At 43.1% G+C, this 22039-nt stretch overlaps 1 protein-coding gene across 1 annotated transcript in view; it reads right to left on the minus strand.

The window, feature by feature from the left end:
* WDR19 (WD repeat domain 19) overlaps positions 1-22039 on the minus strand; it is a 105767-nt gene that overhangs the window by 45080 nt on the left and 38648 nt on the right. Inside the window, 7 exon segments of the mRNA XM_074951530.1 lie at positions 8725-8872; positions 9591-9740; positions 16074-16196; positions 16682-16788; positions 17648-17762; positions 17853-18025; positions 20358-20428. Coding sequence (XP_074807631.1) covers positions 8725-8872; positions 9591-9740; positions 16074-16196; positions 16682-16788; positions 17648-17762; positions 17853-18025; positions 20358-20428 — 887 coding nt within the window.

The following is a 22039-nucleotide window of genomic DNA, read 5'->3' on the forward strand; positions in this document are numbered from 1 at the left end:
GGAGATCGGGGAAAGCAGGGATGGGAATTGGGGGACAGGTAGACATACAAAGGAGGTTGGGAAACCAAAACTGTCTGGGCCAGGAGGGGATGATCAGGATGACTGTTGCTCTGACTTGTCTGATCTTGTGTAGTACTCATGGTAGGAGTTAGAGAGGAGGGAAGGCGTAATTGAGTTGGTCTGACCAGGAGAGGATGAGAGCATTGCTCTGAGAGTGGTGCCTCGGACCTCCTCTGGAGCAATATGTGCTGCATTTTCTATTCACTGGGGATGCGAAAAGGTCTCTGGTCAGAGTTCCCCACTTGTTGAAGATGTCCTATACCATGGTGTCATGAAGTTCCCAATCATGGTCAATCATGAACTGTGTACTGAGCAAGTCTGCAATCATGTTGTGTGCCCTTGGGAGATAGGCTGCAGATAAGATGATCTGGTGGGTGATGCACCAGTTCCAAAGGGTGACTGCTTCGGAGCACAGAGTCATCAACTTCGTGTCCCTGTTCGTTGCAAAGAGTCGTAGTGTTGTCCAACATTATGAGAATCTGATGGGAACGGATGAGCAGGAGAAAGGCCTGACATGCCGTCCTTACAGCTCAGAGTTCCAGAATGTTGATGTGCATTCTGGACACCCAAAGAGTCCATGTTTCCTGTGTCATGTGTTCACCCATGTGCGCTCCCCAGCCTAGGAGGGATATGTTAGTGATAACTGTCTTGTGTGGGGAGCGAGGGTGGGAAGGGAACCCCTACGTGTTCCCTCTACCAGTGGAGGGACGAGATTACCACGCGTTTGTGTGGGGGGGAGGCCTGTGAGCACGAGGTCCACAGCATGATGGTTGGGTGAGTAAACCAACTAGAGCCACATCCGGAGGCAGTGAAGATGGAGATTTATATGCATGAGGCCATGTGTCCCAGGAAGGATAGGAAAGTCCTGGCTGTGACTGAAGGACTGTTGACTACACGAGTTATGAGTTCTTTCAGGGTCTGGAACCTGTCCTATGGTAGGTAGGCTTATGCAGAGACTGAGTTGATAGTGGCCCCTATAAAGTCTAGGTATTACATGAGATTTAAGGTTGATTTTTGGCATTGATATTGACCAAGGGAGAACAAAGGGGGATAAGCAACATGGACGTTAAAACCTGGGCTTCATGTCTGGACCGTTTTGCCGAAGCCAGTCATTGAGATATGGGAATACGAGGACCCCATAACTCCTGATTTGGGTTGCTACAATGGAGAAAACCTTAGTGAAAACTCTAGGAGCTGAGGTAAATCCACTCAGTTTATTAATATATTTAGCACAGTCACAAACACCCCAACTCAGTAAGGTAGATAGAGATACTACAGAATGTACATTTGCACATCCATAAGGAGTATCAAAAGAAAGAAAAAACAAAAACTTTACTTACCAGAAAGTATTGAAAGCTCAGTCTTCCCCCTCCCCACGCTCCATATGTCCCAGAGACTGTAGCCCATATCCTGTACTCTGCCAGGCTAACAGTCTCTGGACCTTTAATATGTGGTTTCTAAGCCAATAGGAAATGAAAAGTCACTGAGGTTTTGACCAGCAGCTAACATGTTTCTATAAAAATCTGGGGGGAGCATGGGCTGTTATAGCAGTGACAAGGAAGAGATGAGAGAAAACATGGGTGGAAATCAAATCAGTGTCTTGCACGTCTGTACGCTAAAGTAAGTAGTATGAGGTATAAGCAGGAAGAACTTGAAATGCTAGTTAATAAACACAACTATGACATAGTTAGCACCACAGAGACCTGATGGGATAATATGCATGACTGGAATATTGGTACAGAAGGGTACAGCTTGCTCAGAAAGAACAGCCAGGGAAAAAAGGGAGGTCGTGTTGCCTTATATATTAAAAATGTATACACTTGGACTGAGGTTGAGCTGGAAATAGGAGATAGACTTGTTGAAAGTCTCTGGATAAGGACAAAAGGGGTAAAAAACAAGGGTGATGTCATGTAGAAGTCCATGTTATCAAGAAGACGACGTGGATGAGGCTTTTTTTAAACAACTAACAAAATCATCCAAAGCACAGGAAGTGCTGGTATTGGGGGACTTTAACGACCCAGACATTTGTTGGGAAAAATAATATGGCACGGCACAGATTATCCAACAAGTTCTTGGAATGTACTGGAGGCAATTTTTTATTTCAGAAGGTGGAGAAAACTACTAGGGGAGAGGTTGTTCTAGATTTGATTTTGACAAATAGGGAGGAACTGGTTGAGAATTTGAAAGTGGAAGGCTGCTTAGGTGAAAGCGATCATGAAATGGTAGAGTTCATGATTCTAAGGAATGGTAGGAGGGAAAACAGCACAATAAAGATAATGGAATTCAAGAAGGACGACTTTAGCAAACTCGGGGAGTGGCAGGTAAGAGCCCATGGGAAGCAAGTCTAAGGGGGAAAACAGTTCAACAGAGTTGTCAGTTTTTTAAAGAGACATTACGGGCACAAGCTCAATCTATCCCATTGCGTAGGAAAGACCGGAAGTATGGCGAGAGACAACCCTCTCTTAACCAGGAAATCTTCAATGATCTGAAACTGAAAAAAAGCCTACAAAAAGTGGAAACTAGGTCAAATTACAAAGCATGAATATAAACAAATAAACAGGGACAAAATTAGAAAGGCCAAGGCAAAAAATGAGATTAAACTAGCTAGAGACATAAACGGTAACAAAAAACATTATACAGATACATTAGAAGCAAGAGAAAGAACAAGATCAAGGGTAGGCCCATTACTCAGTGAGGGAGGAAAAACTACAACAGAAAATGTGGAAAGGGCAGAAGTGCTAAATTACATTTGTGTTTCAGTTTTCACCAAAGAAATTTAGTAGCAACTGGACATCTAACATAGTGAATGCCAGTGTAAATGAGGTAGGATCAGAGGTTAAAATAGGGAAAGAACAAGGTAAAAATTAGTTAGACAAGTTTGATGTCTTCAAGTCACCAGGGCCTGATGAAATATATTCTAGAATACTCAAGGAGCTGATCGAGCAGATATCTGAGCCATTAGCAATTATTTTCGAAAAGTCATGAAAGATGGGAGAGATTCCAGAGGACTGGAAAAAGGGCAAATATAGTGCCAATCTATAAACAGAGAAATAACGACAACCTGGGGAATTACAGACCAGTCATCTTAACTTCAGTACCTGGAAAGACAATGGAGCAAATAACTGAGCAATCAATCTGGAAACACCTAGAAGATAATAAGGTGATAAGTAACCATCAGCATGAATTTGCCAAGAACAAATTGTGTCAAACCAACCTAACAGATGTCTTTGACAGGGTAACAAGCCTTGAGGATATGGGGGAAGTGGCAGATGTGATATTTCTTCACTTTAGTGAGGCTTTTGATACGGTCTCACATGACCTTCTCATAAACAAACTAGGGAAATACTACCTCGATGGAGTTACTATAAGGTGGGTGCATAACTGTTTGGAAAACCGTTCCCAGACAGTAATCAGTGGTTCAGTGTCAAGCTGGAAGGGCATAACGAGTGGGGTCCCGTGGGGATCAGTTCTGGGTCTGGTTCTGTTCAGTATCTTCATCAATGATTTAGATAATGGCATAGAGAGTACACTTATAAAATTTGCAGATGATACTAAGCTGGGAGAGTTTGCAAGTGCTTTGGAGGATAGGATTAAAATTCAAAATGATCTGGACAAACTGGAAAAATGGTCTGAAGTAAATAAGATGAAAATCAATAAAGACAAATGCAAAGTACTCCACTTAGGAAGGAACAATCAGTTGCGCGCACATAAAATGGGAAATGACTGCCTAGGAAGAAGTATTGCAGAAAGTAATCTGGGGGTCATAGTGGATCACAAGCTAAATATTAGTCAACAACCTGGATTTGTGCTGGAAATGGCCCAACTTGATGATCACTTTAGATAAGCTATTACCAGCAGGAGACTGGGGTGGGAGGAGGTATTGTTTCATGGTCTCTGTGTATATAATGTCTTCTGCAGTTTCCACAGTATGCATCCGATGAAGTGAGCTGTAGCTCACGAAAGCTCATGCTCAAATAAATTGGTTAGTCTCTAAGGTGCCACAAGTACTCCTTTTCTTTTTGCAAATACAGACTAACACGGCTGTTACTCTGAAACATCACACTGTTGCAAAAAAAGTAAACATCATTCCAGGGTGTATTAGCAGGAGTGTGGTAAGGAAGACAAAAAGTAATTCTTCTGCTCTACTCAGCACTGATTAGACCTCAACTAGAGTACTGTGTCCAGTTCTGGGCACCACATTTCAGGAAAGATGTGGACAAATTGGTGAAAGTCCACAGAAGAGCAACAAAAATTATTAAAAGTCTAGAAAACATGACATATGAGGGAAGATTGAAAAAATTGGGTTGTTTAGTCTGTAGAAGGGAAGACTGAGAAGGGACATGATAACAGTTGGCCTCCAGGAGCTATCCCACAGTGCTCCATTGTGACCGCTCTGGACAACGCTCTCAACTCGGATGCACTGGCCAGGTAGACAGAAAAAGTCCCGTGAACTTTTGAATTTCATTTCCTGTTGGGCCAGCTGATCAGCACAAGTGACCATGCAGATCTCATCAGCAGAGGTGATCATGGAGTCCCAGAATCACAAAAGAGCTCCAGCATGGACCGAACAGGAGGTACTGATCTGATCTGCCTGAAATGGGGAGATGAATCCATGCTATCAGAACGCCATTCCAAAAGACGAAATGCCAAAATATTTGAAAAAATCTCCAAGGGCACGAAGGACAGAAGCTATCACAGGGACCCGCAGTAGTGCCATGTGAAACTTAAGGAGCTCAGGCAAGCCTACCAAAAAACCCAAGATGCAAACGCCCGCTCGGGGTCAGAGCCCCAGACATGCCGCTTGTATGATGAACTGCATGCAATTCTAAGGGGTGCCCTACAACTACCCCACACCTGTACGTGGACTCCTGCAAGGAAGTCTCACGCAACAGGGATGAGGATTTTGAGGACGAGGAAGATGAAGAGGAGGGGGAGGTTGAAGATAGCGCAAAGCAGGCGAGCGGAGAACTGTTTATCACCCTGGAGACAGTACCCTCCCAACCCGGACTCCCGGACCTTGAAGGTGGAGAAGACACCTCTGGTGAGTGTACCTTTGTAAATATAATCCACGGTTTAAAAGCAAGCGTGTTTAATGATTAATTTGCCCTGAAGACTTGGGATGCATTCGCAGCCAGTACAGCTACTGGAAAAGTCTGTTAACGTATCTGGGGATGGAGCAGAAATCCTCCAAGGACATCTCAATGAAGCTGTTGGAGGTACTCCCAAAGCCTTTGCAAAAGGTTTATTGCGTCCTCCATGGTAGGACATTTTACCACGGCAGGCCAGTAGTACATAGTCTGGAATCATTGCATAAGAAAGCATGGCAGCGTGTGGTCCCGGTGTTTGCTGGCATTCAAGCAACATCCGTTCTTTATCTCTCTGTGTTATCCTCAGGAGAGTGATATCATTCATGGTCACCTGGTTGAAATAGGGGAATTTTATTAAGGGGACATTCAGAGGTGGCCGTTCCTGCTGCGCTGTTTGCCTGTGGCTGAAAAGAAATCATCCCCGCTGTTAGCCACGCGGTGGGGGGAGGCGTGAAGCAATCATCCCAGAGAATTTGGTGGGGGCGGGGTTTAGCTGGGTTTGTGCTGCATGTTAACCCGAAAACATCAGCCCCTCCTTCTAAATGGCCAATGTGTCTTTTTCAATTTTACTCTCCCTTTTTTTCCTCCCGCAGCTGCAAATGTTTAAACGCTGCCACTAGCATCTCCATCCAGAGGCTAGCGCAGATAAGGCGGCAAAAAAACCGTACTTGCGATTGAATGTTCTCTGAGCTCATGCAGTCCACCCAAACTGAAAGAGCCCAGCAGAATGTGTGGAGGCAGACAATGGCAGAGTCCAGGAAAGCACAAAATGAACGCAATGACAGGAAGTGGGAGCAACCGGAGAGATGGCAGGATCAAGAGGAAAGGTGGCAGCAGCATGATGAGAAGAGGCAGGATGCAATGCTGAGGCTACTGGAGGATCAAACTGATATGCTCCGTTGTATGGTTGAGGTGCAGGAAAGGCACAGACCGCCACTGCAGCCCCTGTGTAACCAACTGTCCTCCTCCGCAAGTTCCATAGCCTCCTCACCCAGATACCCAAGAACGCGGGGGGAGGGGGGGGGCGGCCCTCCAGGCTCCCAACCACTCCACCCCAGAGGACTGCCCAAGCAACAGAAGGCTGGCATTCAATAAGTTTTGAAGTGCAGTGTGGCCTTGTCCTTCCCTCTTCCCGCACCCCACCCGGTGCTTCCCTCCGCCCCCACCCCTCTCGGGCTATCTTGGCAGTTATCCCCCTATTTGTGTGACGAATTAATAAAGAATGCATGAATTTGAAACAACAATGACTTTATTGCCTCTGCAAGCAGTGATCGAAGTGGGGAGGGGAGGGCAGTTGGCTTACAGAGAAGTAGAGTGAACCAAGGGGGCAGGTTTTCATCAAGGAGAAACAAACAGAACTATCACACCGTAGCCTGGTCAGCCATGAAACCGGTTTTCAAAGGTTCTCTGATGCGCAGCGTGCCCGGCTGTGCTCTTCTAACCATCCTGGTGTCTGGCTGCGTGTAATCAGCGGCCGGACGATTTGCCTCAACTTCCCACCCTGCCATAAATGTCTCCCCCTTACTCTCACAGATATTGTGGAGCACACAGCAAGCAGTAATAACAATGGGAATATTGGTTTCGCTGAGGTCTAGCTGAGTCAGTAAACTGCGCCAACGTGCTTTTAAACGTCCAAATGCACATTCTATCACCATTCTGCACTTGCTCAGCCTGTAGTTGAACAGCTCCTGACTACTGTCCAGGGTGCCTGTGTACGGCTTCATGAGCCATGGCATTAAGGGGTAGGCTCGGTCCCCAAGGATAATGATAAGCATTTCAACATCCCCAATGGTTATTTTCTGGTCTGGAAAGTAAGTCCCTTGCTGCAGCTGTTCATACAGACCAGAGTTCCTGAAGATGTGAGCGTCATGTACCTTTCCCAGCCATCCCACATTGATGCTGGTGAAACGTTCCTTGTGATCTACCAGTGCTTGCAGCACCACTGAAAAGTACCCCTTTCAGTTTATGTACTGGCTGCCTTGGTGGTCCGGTCCCAAGATAGGGATATGTGTTCCGTCTATCGTCCCACCACAGTTAGGGAATCCCACTGCAGCAAAGCCATCCACTATGACCTGCACATTTCCCAGAGTCACTACCCTTGATAGCATCAGCTCAGCGATTGCGTTGGCTACTTGGATCACAGCAGCCCCCACGGTAGATTTGCCCACTCCAAATTGATTCCCGACTGACCGGTAACTGTCTGGCGTTGCAAGCTTCCAGAGGGCTATCGCCACTCAATTGTGAATTGTGATGACTGCTCTCATTTTTGTATTCTTGCGCTTCAGGGCAGGGGAAAGCAAGTCACAAAGTTTCATGGAAGTGCCCTTACGCATGCGAAAGTTTCACAGCCACTGGGAATCATCCCAGACCTGCAACACTATGCGGTCCCACCAGTCTGTGCTTGTTTCACGGCCCAGAATCGGCGTTCCATGGCATGAACCTGCCCCATTGCCACCAGGATGGCCAAACTGCCGGGGCCCATGCTTTGAGAGAAGTCTGTGTCCATGTCCTCATCGCTCTCGTCACCACGCTGTTTACAATGCTCATAACTGCCACAGTGATCTGAGCGGGCTCCATGCTTGCCGTGGTATGGCGTCTGCAGGAGAGCAGAGTTGCAGGGGAAGCGGTGATTTGATGACCAGTTTTGCAGACCTACTGCACTGTCCACTGCCAGGACACAACAGCTGAGCAGGCTGCACGCTTGCCGGGGTATGGCGAGACAAGAGCAGCCAAGCAGAGTTGCAGCGGAAGCGGCGCTGCGAGACCACCAGGAGAGCAGAGTGCCAGCGGAAGTGGTTGTTCAGTGACGACTATGGTTTGCAGACCTACTGCACCGTCTGCTGAAAGCAGTATGGTACTCGCACGGAAAAAAGGCGTGAAACGATTGTCTGCCGTTGCTTTCACGGAGGGAGGGGCGACTGACGACATGTACTCAAAACCACCTGCGACAATGTTTTTGTCCCATCAGGCATTGGGAGCTTAACCCAGAATTCCAATGGGCGGTGGAGACTGCGGGAACTGTGGGATAGCTAACCACAGTGCAATGCTCCGAAGGTCGATGCTAGCCTCGGTACTGTGGATGCACTCTGCCAACTTAATGCGCTTAGTGCATTAGTGTGGGGACACTATAAAATCGCTTTCTAAAAAATCGACTTCTATAAATTCAACCTAATTTCGTAGTGTAGACATACGCTTAGTTGAGAACCACTGCACTAGATGACCTCGATTAAAATTCTGCTTAAAACTGAAATGAGTTTTGTGATCCTGTTCCCAGCAGACATTTCTCACAAATATTCAACACAACTGGCAGGCTAAAGGCCATGGACTAGAGTAGTAGGAAATCTGCAGGTTAGGACTGAAATGCCTTGTGGGAGCTGTGTGGAGAAAGTTGCACAGTATCTGCCTGCTCTGTGGTGGCCAATACTTACCAGTAGCAGTACTATTATTCACATGCAGCAAATTCACATGAAAATACAAATTAAAAGGCAATATTTAATATTATTGTCTAACATGTTCTAACTTTAATTGCCATGAAATGTCAGATAGCTAATAAGATTAACTAAAGTATTTACAGTACCTTGTATGGTATCCTTATGGAAGACGTAAGTATATACTTTATCATCATCGTAAGCAGCAAATACACCTTTATCTATTGGCCAATTTTCCCACAGAATGCCTTTAATGGTTGGTGGAAAATTTGGGATCTCATGAACACCATCATTTACCTACAAAAAGTAGTAATGTAAAATTATTTAGTAAGCAGAAAGCGAATGAGACACATTGAATAGTGTGATCAGTTCTGGTTACCCATCTCAAAAAAGATGTAAAAGGAATAAGTGGTCCAGAACTGGGCGATGAAAATTACTGAGGACATTAGAAGACTTTTATATGGGTAGAAACTGGGAATAGTAGAATTATTTAGTTTAGAGAGAAGATGAATAATGAATGTTACTAAGAAGGTAAACTGGGTTCTCATTTGCCTTTCTTATAATACAAGAACAAGGGGACACAGTGAAGTACATTTATAACTAATACAAATTTTATTACTACACAACACACATTTGTCTATGGAACTCTCTGCTTCAGATGTTGAGTCCAAGAGCATAACAGGCTTAAAAATGAGACATTAATATGGATAATGAGAAAATACACAGTAACATTAGATAAGATAAAGTAATTATAAACAGTACGTAAACCAACTGCCTGGGGTTAAGAAGAAATTTTTTCCACGGGCAAGCTTGGTCTGATCTGGTGTGGAGATTCTATGTCCCTATATTATCACTAGACTATTCCCTCTGCCACCTCACTTTTTTTTTTGGGTGGCAAATCAGTCCAATTGGCACATGTTTCTTTATGCTGTGATAAAACACACCATGACTAGAAATAACTTACAGAGAACTCTGCTTGTAAGTAAAGTGGAATGAATGTCCTGAATTGACTTACTGGGTAATACACAAAGCCATCACTTTTGTCATCAATGAAAACCAATCTGGTTCCATTGGGGTCTGGAAAGATTTTTCTCACACTGACAGGATGCCGATATTCATTCACGTATTGCCAGTCTTCAATGTAGAAATAGTGAATAACACCTGTCTAATAATAAATAATAGAACAATCAGAATACTGGTACTACACAAGTAACTACACCGGACCCTCGCTAGAACACGGAATTTGGGATCCATGCGCGGTACAGCGTTAACGCAGGGACCGCATTATAGCGGGACTACGTTAAAATGAATTGCAATTAAAGTAATTAAATTTGGGATCCATGGCCGCAACCACGTTATATGCGAATTTGCGCTATATAGACACGCGTTCTAGCAAGGGTCCAGTGTATAATATAAACAATGTTGAGGTAATTCTTTTTGATGGAGTCACTCTAATGTTACTCCATTTTGGTTTGTCCTATCTTGGAGTGCTAAGCGTAAGGAATATTTAAGGAAGAGCATTTGCAGTGTCTTTGGCCTTCTTTTCCGCATTGGAAGTTGCTTTGGGGGGGACGACAGGAGAATCTAGGGCATTTTTTGAGGCAACCTTGATTCCTGTGTGAATGTGTTCTCCTGGTTGCCAAAGAGGCAAAAGTACTCTTCAATATACTCTGGTAGAACAGAGGAGCAGAAAAAACACTTTATCTCTGGTCCCTTGGCTGAGCATTCTCCCCCCCACCCTTCCCCGACGCAGCGCTGTAGCAAGGGAAAGCTGCAAAATCTGCTCAAAGAAATTTATCCCCCTCTCAAATATTTAGAATTCTGAGCCAAATGGATTAAAAACCATCTAGAAGTGGAATATGGGTTTAGAAAAGTGCTGGAGAAAAAATGAGAGATTTCCCTGTGCCCATGGTCTGCAGACGAAGGTCTGCTACATTCTATACGGTTCTGGAAGCAGAGAGAATTGGATGGCTCTCTAGAGCAGGGTTTCTCAAACTTCATTGCACCGTGACCCCCCTCTGACAACAAAAATTACTACATGATCCCAGGAAAGAGGATCGAAGCCCGAGCCCCAGCACCCCAGGCTGGGGGGCCAAAGCCCAAGCCCTGCCATCCTAGCGGGTGCCGAAGCTTGAGGACTTCAGCCCTGGTGGGTGGAGCTCAGATTTTGCCTTCAGCCCCAGCAAGTCTAACGCCAGCCCATGCAACCCCTTTAAAACAGGGTCCTGACCCACCCTGGGGTCCCAACCCACAGTTTGAGAAAAGCTGCTCTAGAGAGAAGGGCTTAGCATGTAGTATCCAGAGCTATCAAATTTGTCTCTGTCTCCATATAGCAAGTGTGATGCTCTTAAAATCTGTGTACCTACCTAAGAAAAAAAGTGAATTAGTTATTTAATTAATGCTATATTTTAATATGGAGAAATCTTTTAGGGATTCTTTCCATTTTCCTCTTATATGTACAGAAGATATTTTAAAAATCACACAAAATAGCCAATTGTAAAACTCTTACACACCCCATTGTTCAGTTGTGAATTCAGTATCTTATATTAAATCAGTAACATCTTAGAAAAAATAATTTAAAAAAATGAAATAACCAAAAAGCCCAATAATTAATTGCAAAAATCACTAATGAGCTTTTTAACTATGTTACTAAGCCAATGATGGTGTTGGAGACTGAAATGCTACCTTTCCTTTGGAAACCCCGCATATCATCTTATGTAGAGTAATTAAGGGCTCAATCCTTTGAAGTACTTTGTACCCTGAACTTCCATGGAGATCAGTAGCAGTGGAAGGTATTCAAAACCCCACAGAAAGTGATCATCATGTCGAAGGTTTGAGCCCATGGGATACTGAAGCTCTAACATCTCACCCAAAGGTCTTTTACAGCGCAACAGAATGTTCTACTGAACCATTAACTGGCCAAAAGGTTGTACATTTTCAAAACTTTTTCTTTGATAAATTGAACAAGAAAATTATTTACTTTATGGTTTACAGTGGAAATAATATCACTACTATAAAATAAAGGTACAGAAGCTCTTCTGACAGTTTTAAAATGCACTAACAACTGCACATGATGTTTTAAAGGGAAGTTATATAAATGTCAGAAACAACTTGACTCAGAGAGACATGTTGTAGTTTTACTGTCTTAAACCTTGTCTACAGTCTTGCAAAAATTCCAACTGTGGTTGACGCCAGGGTTTTTGAACCAGCAGGTAAGATTTGAGGAAAGAAAAAAAAAGAGGTTTCTGAACGAGTGCATATTCTACATGAGAACATAAGAATGGCCATACTGAGTCAGACCAAAGGTCCATCCAGCCCAGTATCCTGTCTAACGACAGCGGCCAATACCAGGTGTCCCACAGGGAGTGAACCTAACAGGTAATGATCAAGTCATCTCTCTCCTGTCATCCATCTCCACCCTCTGACAAACAGAGGGTAGGGATACCATTCCTTACCCATCCTGGCTAATAGCCATTTAATGGACTGAACCTCCATGAATTTATCCAGTTCTCTTTTAAACCCTGTTATAATCCTAGCCTTCACAACCTCCTCAGGCAAGGAGTTTCACAGGTTGACTGTGCGCTGTGTGAAGAAGAACTTCCTTTAAATTGTTTTAAACCTGCTGCCCATTAATTCTATTTGGTGGCCCCCAGTTCTTATATTATGGGAACAAGTAAATAAACTTTTCCTTATTTACCTTCTCTACACCACTCATGATTTTATATACCTCTATCATATCCCCCCCTTAGTCTCCTCTTTTCCAAGCTGAAAAGTCCTAAATCTCTCCTCATATGGGACCCGTTCCATACGAGTTCTAGTTAGTTATATGGTTAAGACTTCTTCTTGGAAGACAAGTATATCATCTCTGTGCTGCTGCTAGTCTGAAATGAAGTTTAACCCCAGATGCACAACATCTGCTATTATGATGATGAGCTACAGCCACACAGCAAGAGTATAGTACATACATTAAAAAATACCAGTGGACAAAAATCCAAATCTACTCATTCTTGATGAGTCCAGAATAATCTTCTAAAGAAAACAATTCATACAACTGCCAGACAATTTTTCTTTCTACTGCTTGTAATTTCTCTCATCTCTCTGCCTGATCATCTTGGTTATTCTAGTTTCTAGACTTCTGTTCAAAAACTTACATTAAAAATTGTGAGGAAGTTGTGGGTTGTGCCTACACATCCTTTGGTTTTCATATACCTGATGCCAGCCCAGATAAAGATGTGTGGCTGTTTATCAATTCATTCATTTTTCAAAGGTGCTTCTTCCATTCCTTACCCTCCATCAATGATGTCAGCCTTCACACACTGTATGTCCACTCAGAACTTTCTCAAAACTCCATTTCCCATCACTCCCAACATATGAAATGCATTTCATGAGCTTGTCCTCAAAGCCACCACCCTCTCTTAATTCAAATCCCTCTGATAAAAGAGATTTTTCAGCTGCTCTATTCTGTGTAAGTGTAGTGGGGCAGTCACTCCACTCCAGTTAAGAAGGGGTTAAAAGCAGCCAAGGGAGGTTGGTTGGGTGGCCACACCCAATTAGGGTCCAGCTGACCCTGATAAAAGGGCAGACTGAGGGAGTGAGAGGACACTCTTGCTCCAGCCTGGGAGATCAAGCAGGGTACCTGAGGCAGAGCAGGGCTGGGGAAAGGCAGGCAGAGCTGAGGAGCTCTGGCCTGGTGAGTCCCCAGGATGAGGCCTTGCTAAAGGGCAGGGGAGGTACTAGGGCTGCAGGGAGGCAGCTGGGGCTGGAAAGGCAGCAGGTCCAAACTCCCTTGCTGATGAGTGGCCACTTCAGACTGCAGTTTGCCCTGAGGGAAGGGGCTAGATGAGGACTGGCAGTGGGTCACTGAGGCAAGGTGGGATGAGGGGATTGGGATTCCCTGGGTAGGGGAGACCCAGAGTGTGGGAGCACTGCTGAGGGGCAGCACCCCAAGGTACGGGGCACCGGAGTCCGGGAGGAACACGGGGGCTGAAGTGCGATAAGTGGTGGAGAGCAGGATGAAGCAGGCACCGGTAGAAAGACACCAGCCTGCAGGAGGCACTCCAAGGCTGGAACTGAGCTAATTCCCAGACAACCAGCAGGAGGCGCCACGGCGGTGAGTGCCTACCGTACTACAGTAAGGAATACAGCATTAAGAACATTGCCCTGCCATCACTAGCTGAAGCAAGGGAGGAATCAAAATTAAACTTATTTAAATTAGTAAAAATTGGAGTGGTAACAGTGAATCCTAATGTTAAGATGCATATAAATGTATAAGTGTTCATAGCTATAAGCGTTCAATAACTAAGAAAGGCAGTTTTAAGTGGTTACAGCCAGGGACAACAAGATGGTGGTAACAGGTAATCACAGCCAGAGTAAATGGTGGTCTTGGACCAATTTGGCCTATAGCAAACTGGCAGGCTGCGGTGAGATAAAGGTCACTACAAAACTTGAAGGGAGGGGTCAGTTGAGCATGGCACAGGTTTTCAACCACATCCAGCGTTGATTGATAGATGCACTTAGCAGCTGTGATTGGGTTATAAGACCAGACCAATCAGAGTAGGCTTAAAGATGAATGGAGGATAGGTATGCTAACAAGAAGGACTGAGGAAGTAACCAATCAGAATAGGCCAAAAAGAGTGTATAAGGCAGAAAGCTGAGATGCTTGAGTGTGTGTGTTGGTCACTGTCAGAGACATTGGAATGAGAGAGCAGAAGGAAAAGAGTTTGTCAGCAGGAGAAGTCAGAAGAAGCAGAAAGAGAGCTGAAATCACTAAAGAAGGGAAGAACAGGGCTAGGGAGCTGTTGTGGCAGACCAAGCAATCACGCAGAGGTGTAAAGTCGACAGAAGGGATAGAACCTGGGACCTCTAGAGCTTAGTGCATGAGCCTCTACTGAATGAGCTAAAAGCAAACTAGCTGTTAGCTAAGGCTGTAGAGCAGACTCATTTTATCTCTCTCTCTAAGCGACCTTGGTGCCACTAGATGGGACAAAACACCACACCCAGGAGGTGTGTGGGTTACAGAGTCAGTAGCAGAGAAGCAAAGACAGCAGCAGCAGCTAAGAAGTAGCTATGACAGAACAGAAGGACCATTTGATGGATCTGAGGGAAAGACGACTGCGGAAAAGTAAGCATGACAACAATGGTATAAGGAGAAAATAGGATATATGAATCTGTATGCCTGAGATAATAAAGTTGGATGTTTGTGTATGTATGTTTGTTACTATGTATACAGTTTTAATATTTAAGTAAGAACTTGCCTTCAGCATCCTACATGTGACTGATCACTGCATGTAGAATGTAACCACTTAAATATATTTCCAGTTGGATGGTACTACAGTATTGGGTACTTTGATGTGTATACTTTTGCTAACAGAATTTGTGTTTTGTTTTGTTTATATATGCTTTTAAGATTTATTGTATCAGAGAACATTGATACATTAAAGAAAGAATATTTTTGTTTTCAAAACTTACGCCCGAGTGTCAATCCTTTGAGTGGATAGCTGTATCTGTGTACTCCCAAAGGTCAACAGAGTTAGCCTGTTCTAGGGAGTTTTCCACAGGTCAGAGGGAAAAACCTCTGGTAAAATCTTGGCAATTCCTTTAGGGTGGCTCACCTCCTTTCACCTACCAAAACCAGACAAACTGAGAACTGATTTACTGATATAGGCAAGCCACTGCAGGGAGTCTGATTTTGGGGGGTAACACATCGTGAAGACACACTTCTAAAGCAATGTCTATAAGAAACTCTCTCATTAATAGTGCAAGGTTGAGGGGCAACTCTAGATATACAGACAATTTATAAACAAAGCCAAACAAACTAAAAATCATTTTATAGGTTAGGATGTGGCTAATCATTACTGTGGTAACATAAGAACATAACAAAGGTCCATCTAGCCCAGTATCCTGTCTTCTGACAGTGGCCAATGCCAGGTGCCCCAGAGGGCACTCGTTAATCCCTCCACTCTGTGTATCTTTTTAGACTGTGAGCTGTTGGACGCAGAAACTGTGCCTTTATGTTTGTAAAGGAGATGGGATGTGGTGGATGATACTCCTATGCAGTTGTCACATAATAGTCCCTCATAATCTAGGTTATCTTTTTCCTGCAAGTCTGTAAGGCTCCTAGCACAATGGAGACCTAATCCTTGATAGGTACCCCTGGGCACCAGTGTAATAATAATAAATTCAATAGCAGTTTTGCCAATGACTTCAATGAAAGCAGGACTTGGCCTTAAGTTACGAAGCTGAGCATCAACCAAAACCAACTGAACCATTGTAATGTGCCAGTGCAACTGCATCACACACAGACCTAAATAATTAAGGAAGCTGGCTAAAATTTTGTCTCCGTTTGCCTAAAATATATCTTGCATACAAAGTAAGTCTTGGTACATTGCATAGCAGAACCATACACTTTATGCCTATTGTATGAAGAGAAATAGTCCAAGTAATCAAAACCAGAAACTTATTGAATCTAAGAAGAATTTGAAACAAGTAATATACTTACATCTGTACCATAGATGAGGAAATCACCAGTAAGAGCATGGCACAAGATTCGACATTTATCATCCACCGCTGGGAAAAGTCGAGTCTCTCGTTCTTCCAGAGCATCCAAACCTTCACCTTCTATCTAAAGCATAAGGAATAAGCAAACCTGAAATCACCACCACTAGTGAGATATTAATGAATTTTGTCTGTATGAAACTGACACTAAGGCATTACCTTAGTTGTTATAACTAGCTCAGATTTGCCCTTTTGTATGTACCACTTATAAACCACTAGCTGCTCCCCTAAGACCCCATACAGAGCTTCCAAAGAAAGCTTGTTAAACACCTCATAAGCTAGCACTTTCTTCTCATCCACTGCCACTTCAAGACAGAATGTACACTTCTGCAAGCCACCTGTAACTCAGTTGTTGTTCTCATGTTTGCTACTAAAATACTTTTTTGGAAGGTTTTAAACTCTACCTCAGTTAGTTACATCTCCTCACCCACTCAGCACCTAATTTTCACTCAGACCAATTTTGCTATCATTAGGACTCTCAATTTCTTCCTCAGTCTATTGCCACCTCAGTTCAGCTGGCCTTTCAGAGTTCAAAATCTTCTGTATACTTACCATATGCAACTGGACTTTACCCTCAAAGAGTGCGGCAGCATAGTCAGAATTAAGACATATACTGGTTACTGTCCCCAGATACTCCATGTCTTTAAGCTTTTTTACACCTACAGAATTTAAGGGGAAGGGAAGGGGCAAAAAAAAAAAAAAAAGAAAGAAAGAAAAAAAAAAGAAATTGTGCATGGTCCATTTTGTGTTCTTCCTACCTACCTGAGTAATTCATAATAATCTAATTATTATAGGCAGGGGAGTAAAATGTGGAGAAGTAGGAGGAACTCTTGACAGAAACATGGGAGACTATGAGACAGCAGTCGCATCCTTATGTTACTAAGGGTTAAAAGGGACCCTCTTTCCCCAACAAAACCTCACTAACATACAGTTAGTCCATCTATGCTGGACTTTTTTCCCTTTAGAGTAATCTTTTTATTCATAAAAGATGTTGGATTGACAAGTACCGAGACTTAAGTCTGTTGCCTAAAAAAACAGGTATAGCACAAACTTTTCCACTCTGCCCCACCAATCCATCTAAACTCTGGAGGGAACACCGCTAGGAATTTGAGAATAGTTTAACCTCGGCCTCTCTGTTAGAACTGCCAATATCAACTGAGACATTAACTAATTTTACATAAGCCAAACAACCTTCATTTGGAAGTGACTTTCAGGCAGCATGAGCTGCGTTTGACCTGATGACATAAAGAATAAAAGGCTTCATCCAATCCTGGGAACCCTGAATTTTTGTTCTAATTGCCTCCACAATGTCTTGTTTGTACTAATCCAAATTCTGGGAATCCAATGTGCAGTCCTGAATTTTGGTGTCCCATGAGATTATACAACAACAACACCACCTTGCACTAAGTAGGATATTAGAAGAGTTAAACAAAACACCTGTTTTATAAAATGGACATATATTTTGCAGATAATGGTTGATATGATACTTTAAGATAAGAGAACTACAGTCATACTTACTATTCTCTCCAAGTACATAAAACCAAGCACGATTATTCATTCCTACAGCCAAATGATAAAGACCTACAGCAACAAAGTTTGGCTCCACTTCAACAGAAACTGTGATTGGTAGCTCCTATGAGAAAATCATACCAAATTTTCTCATTGTTATTACTTATTTAAAAGTTACACCTAAATTAAGTGAAAAATTAATAGGCTAGCATACTCCTTCAACATGATTGGCCACAGTAACTTCAAGAAGAGAAGTGAGGTACGCAATCCGTGTGCCGCAAGCATCTCCAAGGATTGGAAGCTTTGTCAAGAAGACGTGAAGTGAGCCTCTTTGTGTAGACACTGCCAACAACTGTCCATCATCTGTCCAAGCCAGGTGATCTAGACCTAAAATATTGACAAGCTTTTACTGCAACAACAAAAATAGCTACTTGGTTGTCAGTGAAACCCACAAACAATTCTATTGTTTTTAAAAAATGTGACCATGTCAAAGTTTCATTACTTAATAATATTTTTTCTAGGGCTGTTGATTAATCGCAGTTAACTCACGCAATTAACTCAAAAAAATTAATCACAATTAATTGCAGTTTTAATCACACTGTTAAACAATAGAATACCAATTGAAATTTATTAAATATTTTGGATGTTTTTCTACATTTTCATATATATTGTATTCTGTCTTGTAACTGAAATCAGAGTGTATATTATTCTTGATTACAAATATTTGCACTATAAAAAATAAGCAAAATAAATAGTATTTTTCAATTCACCTCATATAAAGTAGTGTCATGAAAGTGCAACTTACAAATGTAGAATTTTTTTGTTGTTACATAACTGCACACAAAAACAAAACAATGTAAAACTTCAGAGCCTACAAGTCCACTCAATTCTACTTCTTGTTCAGCCAATCACTAAGACAAACAAGTTTGTTTACATTTACAGGAGATAATGCTTCCCTCTTCTTATTTACAACGTCACCACAACGTGAGAACAGGTATTTCCATGGCACTTTTGTAGCCAGCACTGCAAGGTATTTACATTCCAGATATGCCCCTTCATGCTTTGGCCACCATTCCAGAGGACATGCTTCCATGCTGATGACGCTCGTTAAAAAAATGTGTTTAATTAAATTTGTGACTGAACTCCTTGGGGGAGAATTGTATGTCTGCTGTTCTGTTTTACCCACATTCTGCCACGTATTTCATGTTGTAGCAGCCTTGGATGATGACCCAGCACATGTTCATTTTAAGAACACTTTCAGAGCAGATTTGACAAAACGCAAAGAAGGTACCAATGTGAGATTTGTAAGGACAGATACAGCACTCAACCCAAGGATTAAGAATCTGAAGTGCCTTCCAAAATCTGAGAGGGACAGGGTGTGCAGAATGCTTTCAGATGTCTTAAAGGACCAACATTCTGATGCGGAAACTACAGAACCCAAACCACCAAAAAAGAAAATCAACCTTCTGCTGGTGGCATCTGACTCAGATGATGAAAATGAACACGTGCCAGACTGCTCTGCTTTGGATCATTATCGAGCAGAACCAGTCATCAGCATGGACGCATGTCTTCTGGAATGGTGGTTGAAGCATGAAGGGACATATGAATCTTTAGCACATCTGGAACGTAAATATCTTGCAATGCCGGCTACAACAATGCCATGCGAATGCCTGTTCTCACTTTCAGGTGACACTGTAAACAAGACATGAGCAGCATTATCTCCTGCAAATTATAACCAAACTTGTTTGTCTGAGCGATTGGCTGAAGTAGGACTGAGTGGACCTGTAGGTTCTAAAGTTTTACATTGTTTTATTTTTGAATGCAGTTATTTTTTGTACATAATTCTATATTTGTAAGTTCAACTTTCATGATAAAAGAGATTGCACTACAGTATTTGTATGAGGTGAATTGAAATATACTATCTCTTTTGTTTTTTTACAGTGCAAATATTTGTAATCAAAAATAATATGAGTACTGTACCCTTTGTATTGTGTTGTAATTGAAATCAATATATTTGAAAATGTAGAAAACATCCAAAAATATTTAAATAAATGGGACTCTATTATTGTTTAACAGTGTGATTAATCGCACGATTAATTTTTTAAATTGCGATTAATTTTTTAATTGCTTGACAGCCCTAATTTTTTCACACCCTTTGTACTTAAGTATAAAAACCTGTGTAGAATGGAACAGAAATAGTTTATCATCACAGACCATAACCCGCTAATTTGGTCTTAGTCTCAGAGTGAATTTTATCGAAATTCACAATAAACGAATCCAATATTGAAATAGGAGGTAACAGTGGGAGGGACTCCTGCTCCAGAGATATATATACTCTTAGCACAAGAACATGCCTCTCAGAAAAGCAAAACGGGAAAAAATAAAACACATTATTATTTTAGTAATTTGAATATACTATGTTACAGATTCAAAAATACTGGACAATCAACTGTTTTGAAAAACAAGATCTATGTGTTTGTTAAAAAAAACACCAAACCTCCGCCCCCGATAGCTACGTTAAATACCCAGTTTGGCAAATAGACCATCTCATAATACATACACATTGGAAAGGAGGGAGTTAACAATAGTCTATATTTAGACAGCTTTTCAATAAATATTCTTCTCTGTACATTCCCCCTTGTAAACATGTTAATGTAAACAAAATTCTGTTTTACATGATTTAGCAAAATATCTATCAGCTTTGGAAACTTTATCATACCTTTATTTTCATCATCCAGGTTTATTATAGCATACATTTCTTTCAGTTCTGACAGGTCATGAATCTTAATGCTAAAACAAAATATAAACAAACAGTCACTACCTTTACTAGAACTACCATCCTAACCATCATGAACTGAAAGTATTTAATGAAGAGAGAGAAGCTCATTATGGAGAAAAAAAATATTAAAAGGAGAATGCCAAGTGCTTTAGGTTCCCCAAATATGTAGTTTTTGAAAAACAGACACTGTCAACCTAGACTACGGGTGGGCAAACTTTTTGGCCCGAGGGCCACATCAGGATTGCAAAACTATATGGAGGGCCGGCTAGGGAAGGCTGTGCCTCCCCAAACATCCTGGCCCCCGCCCCCTATCCGCCCCCTCCCACTTCCTGCACCCTGACTGCCCCCCTCAGAATCCCTGAACCAATCCAACCCCCCAGCTCCTTGTCCCCTGACCGCCCCTCCCCCCCCCCGGACCCCAACCCTTATCCAACCCTCCCGTTCCCCATCCCGACCGCCCCCCAAACCTCTGCCCCATCCAACTGCTCCCTGTCCCCTGACTGCCCCCCCAGAACTCCTGACCCATCTGACCCCCCTGCTCCCTGTCCCCTGACTGCCCCAACCCCATATCCACACCCCCACCCCCTGACAGGCCTCCCGGGACTCCCACGCCTATCCAGCCCCCCCCGTTCCCCGACCGCCCCCACCCAGAACCTCTGCCCCATCCAACTGCCCTCTGTGTGCCCCCCGGCACCCTCTGCTCCCCACCCCCTTACTATGCTGGAGCCAGCCACGCTGCCCCATGGCCTGGCAGGAGCAGCGGGCCAGAGCGCTGGCAGCGCAGCACACTGAGGCTGCGGGGGAGGGGAAACAGCAGGGGAGGGGCCGGAGGCTAGCCTCCCCGGCCGGGAGCTCAGAGGCCGGGCAGGATGGTCCCTGTGGCCCACAGGCCATAGTTTGCCCACCTCTGACCTAGACGTTATATACTTTAGTATATATAGGAAGCCAAGTAAAAATTCATTTAGAGAAATATTAAACTGAAATCATTTCCCAAATCAAATGTGTCTGACTCCTTGTATGCATTTTAGTTTCTGCACTGAATACTGAGGCTGGTTGCACAGACATCATGATACTTATATGGATGCATGATTATGATCATAGAGCGTTCTTCCTGGACACTGGGAGAATGACAGACTGATCCATCCTCTCATGGGACAAAAATATTGAGAAGCGGAAGAGGAGTTTTCCATTCAGGACTTTAAGGATGGGAAAAATAACACTACCCTTTCTCATGTGGCTCTGTCATGATACACTCATGCACACACATAGAAGCACCTGATGGGCTAACACTGAATCATGGACCTAAGCAACTGGTCCCTGGACCACAAACACTAACATCAGTTAAAAGTTGCTAGATTCAGAACACAGGAGCATGAAGTCTTTGTGCTGCTACTGCACTGTGGAACTTTCCTACCCTGCTGCATCACTTGCCTCAACCCTATTCTGGAAGGATTATCCCTAAGTAAATTACTTTACAGTAACTGGAATCCTTCAAGATGTACTGTCCATATATATTTTACTCTTGGTGAGCATGTACCCCATGTGGTTGAGATTGGATCTTTTTGCCAGCTGTGTCTTCTGGGGCCACACATGTTCCCTAAGTGTCCACATGCTCCAGGACT

The sequence above is a fragment of the Natator depressus genome, chromosome 4, assembly GCF_965152275.1.
Source record: "Natator depressus isolate rNatDep1 chromosome 4, rNatDep2.hap1, whole genome shotgun sequence".
Classification (NCBI taxonomy): Eukaryota; Metazoa; Chordata; order Testudines; family Cheloniidae; genus Natator; species Natator depressus.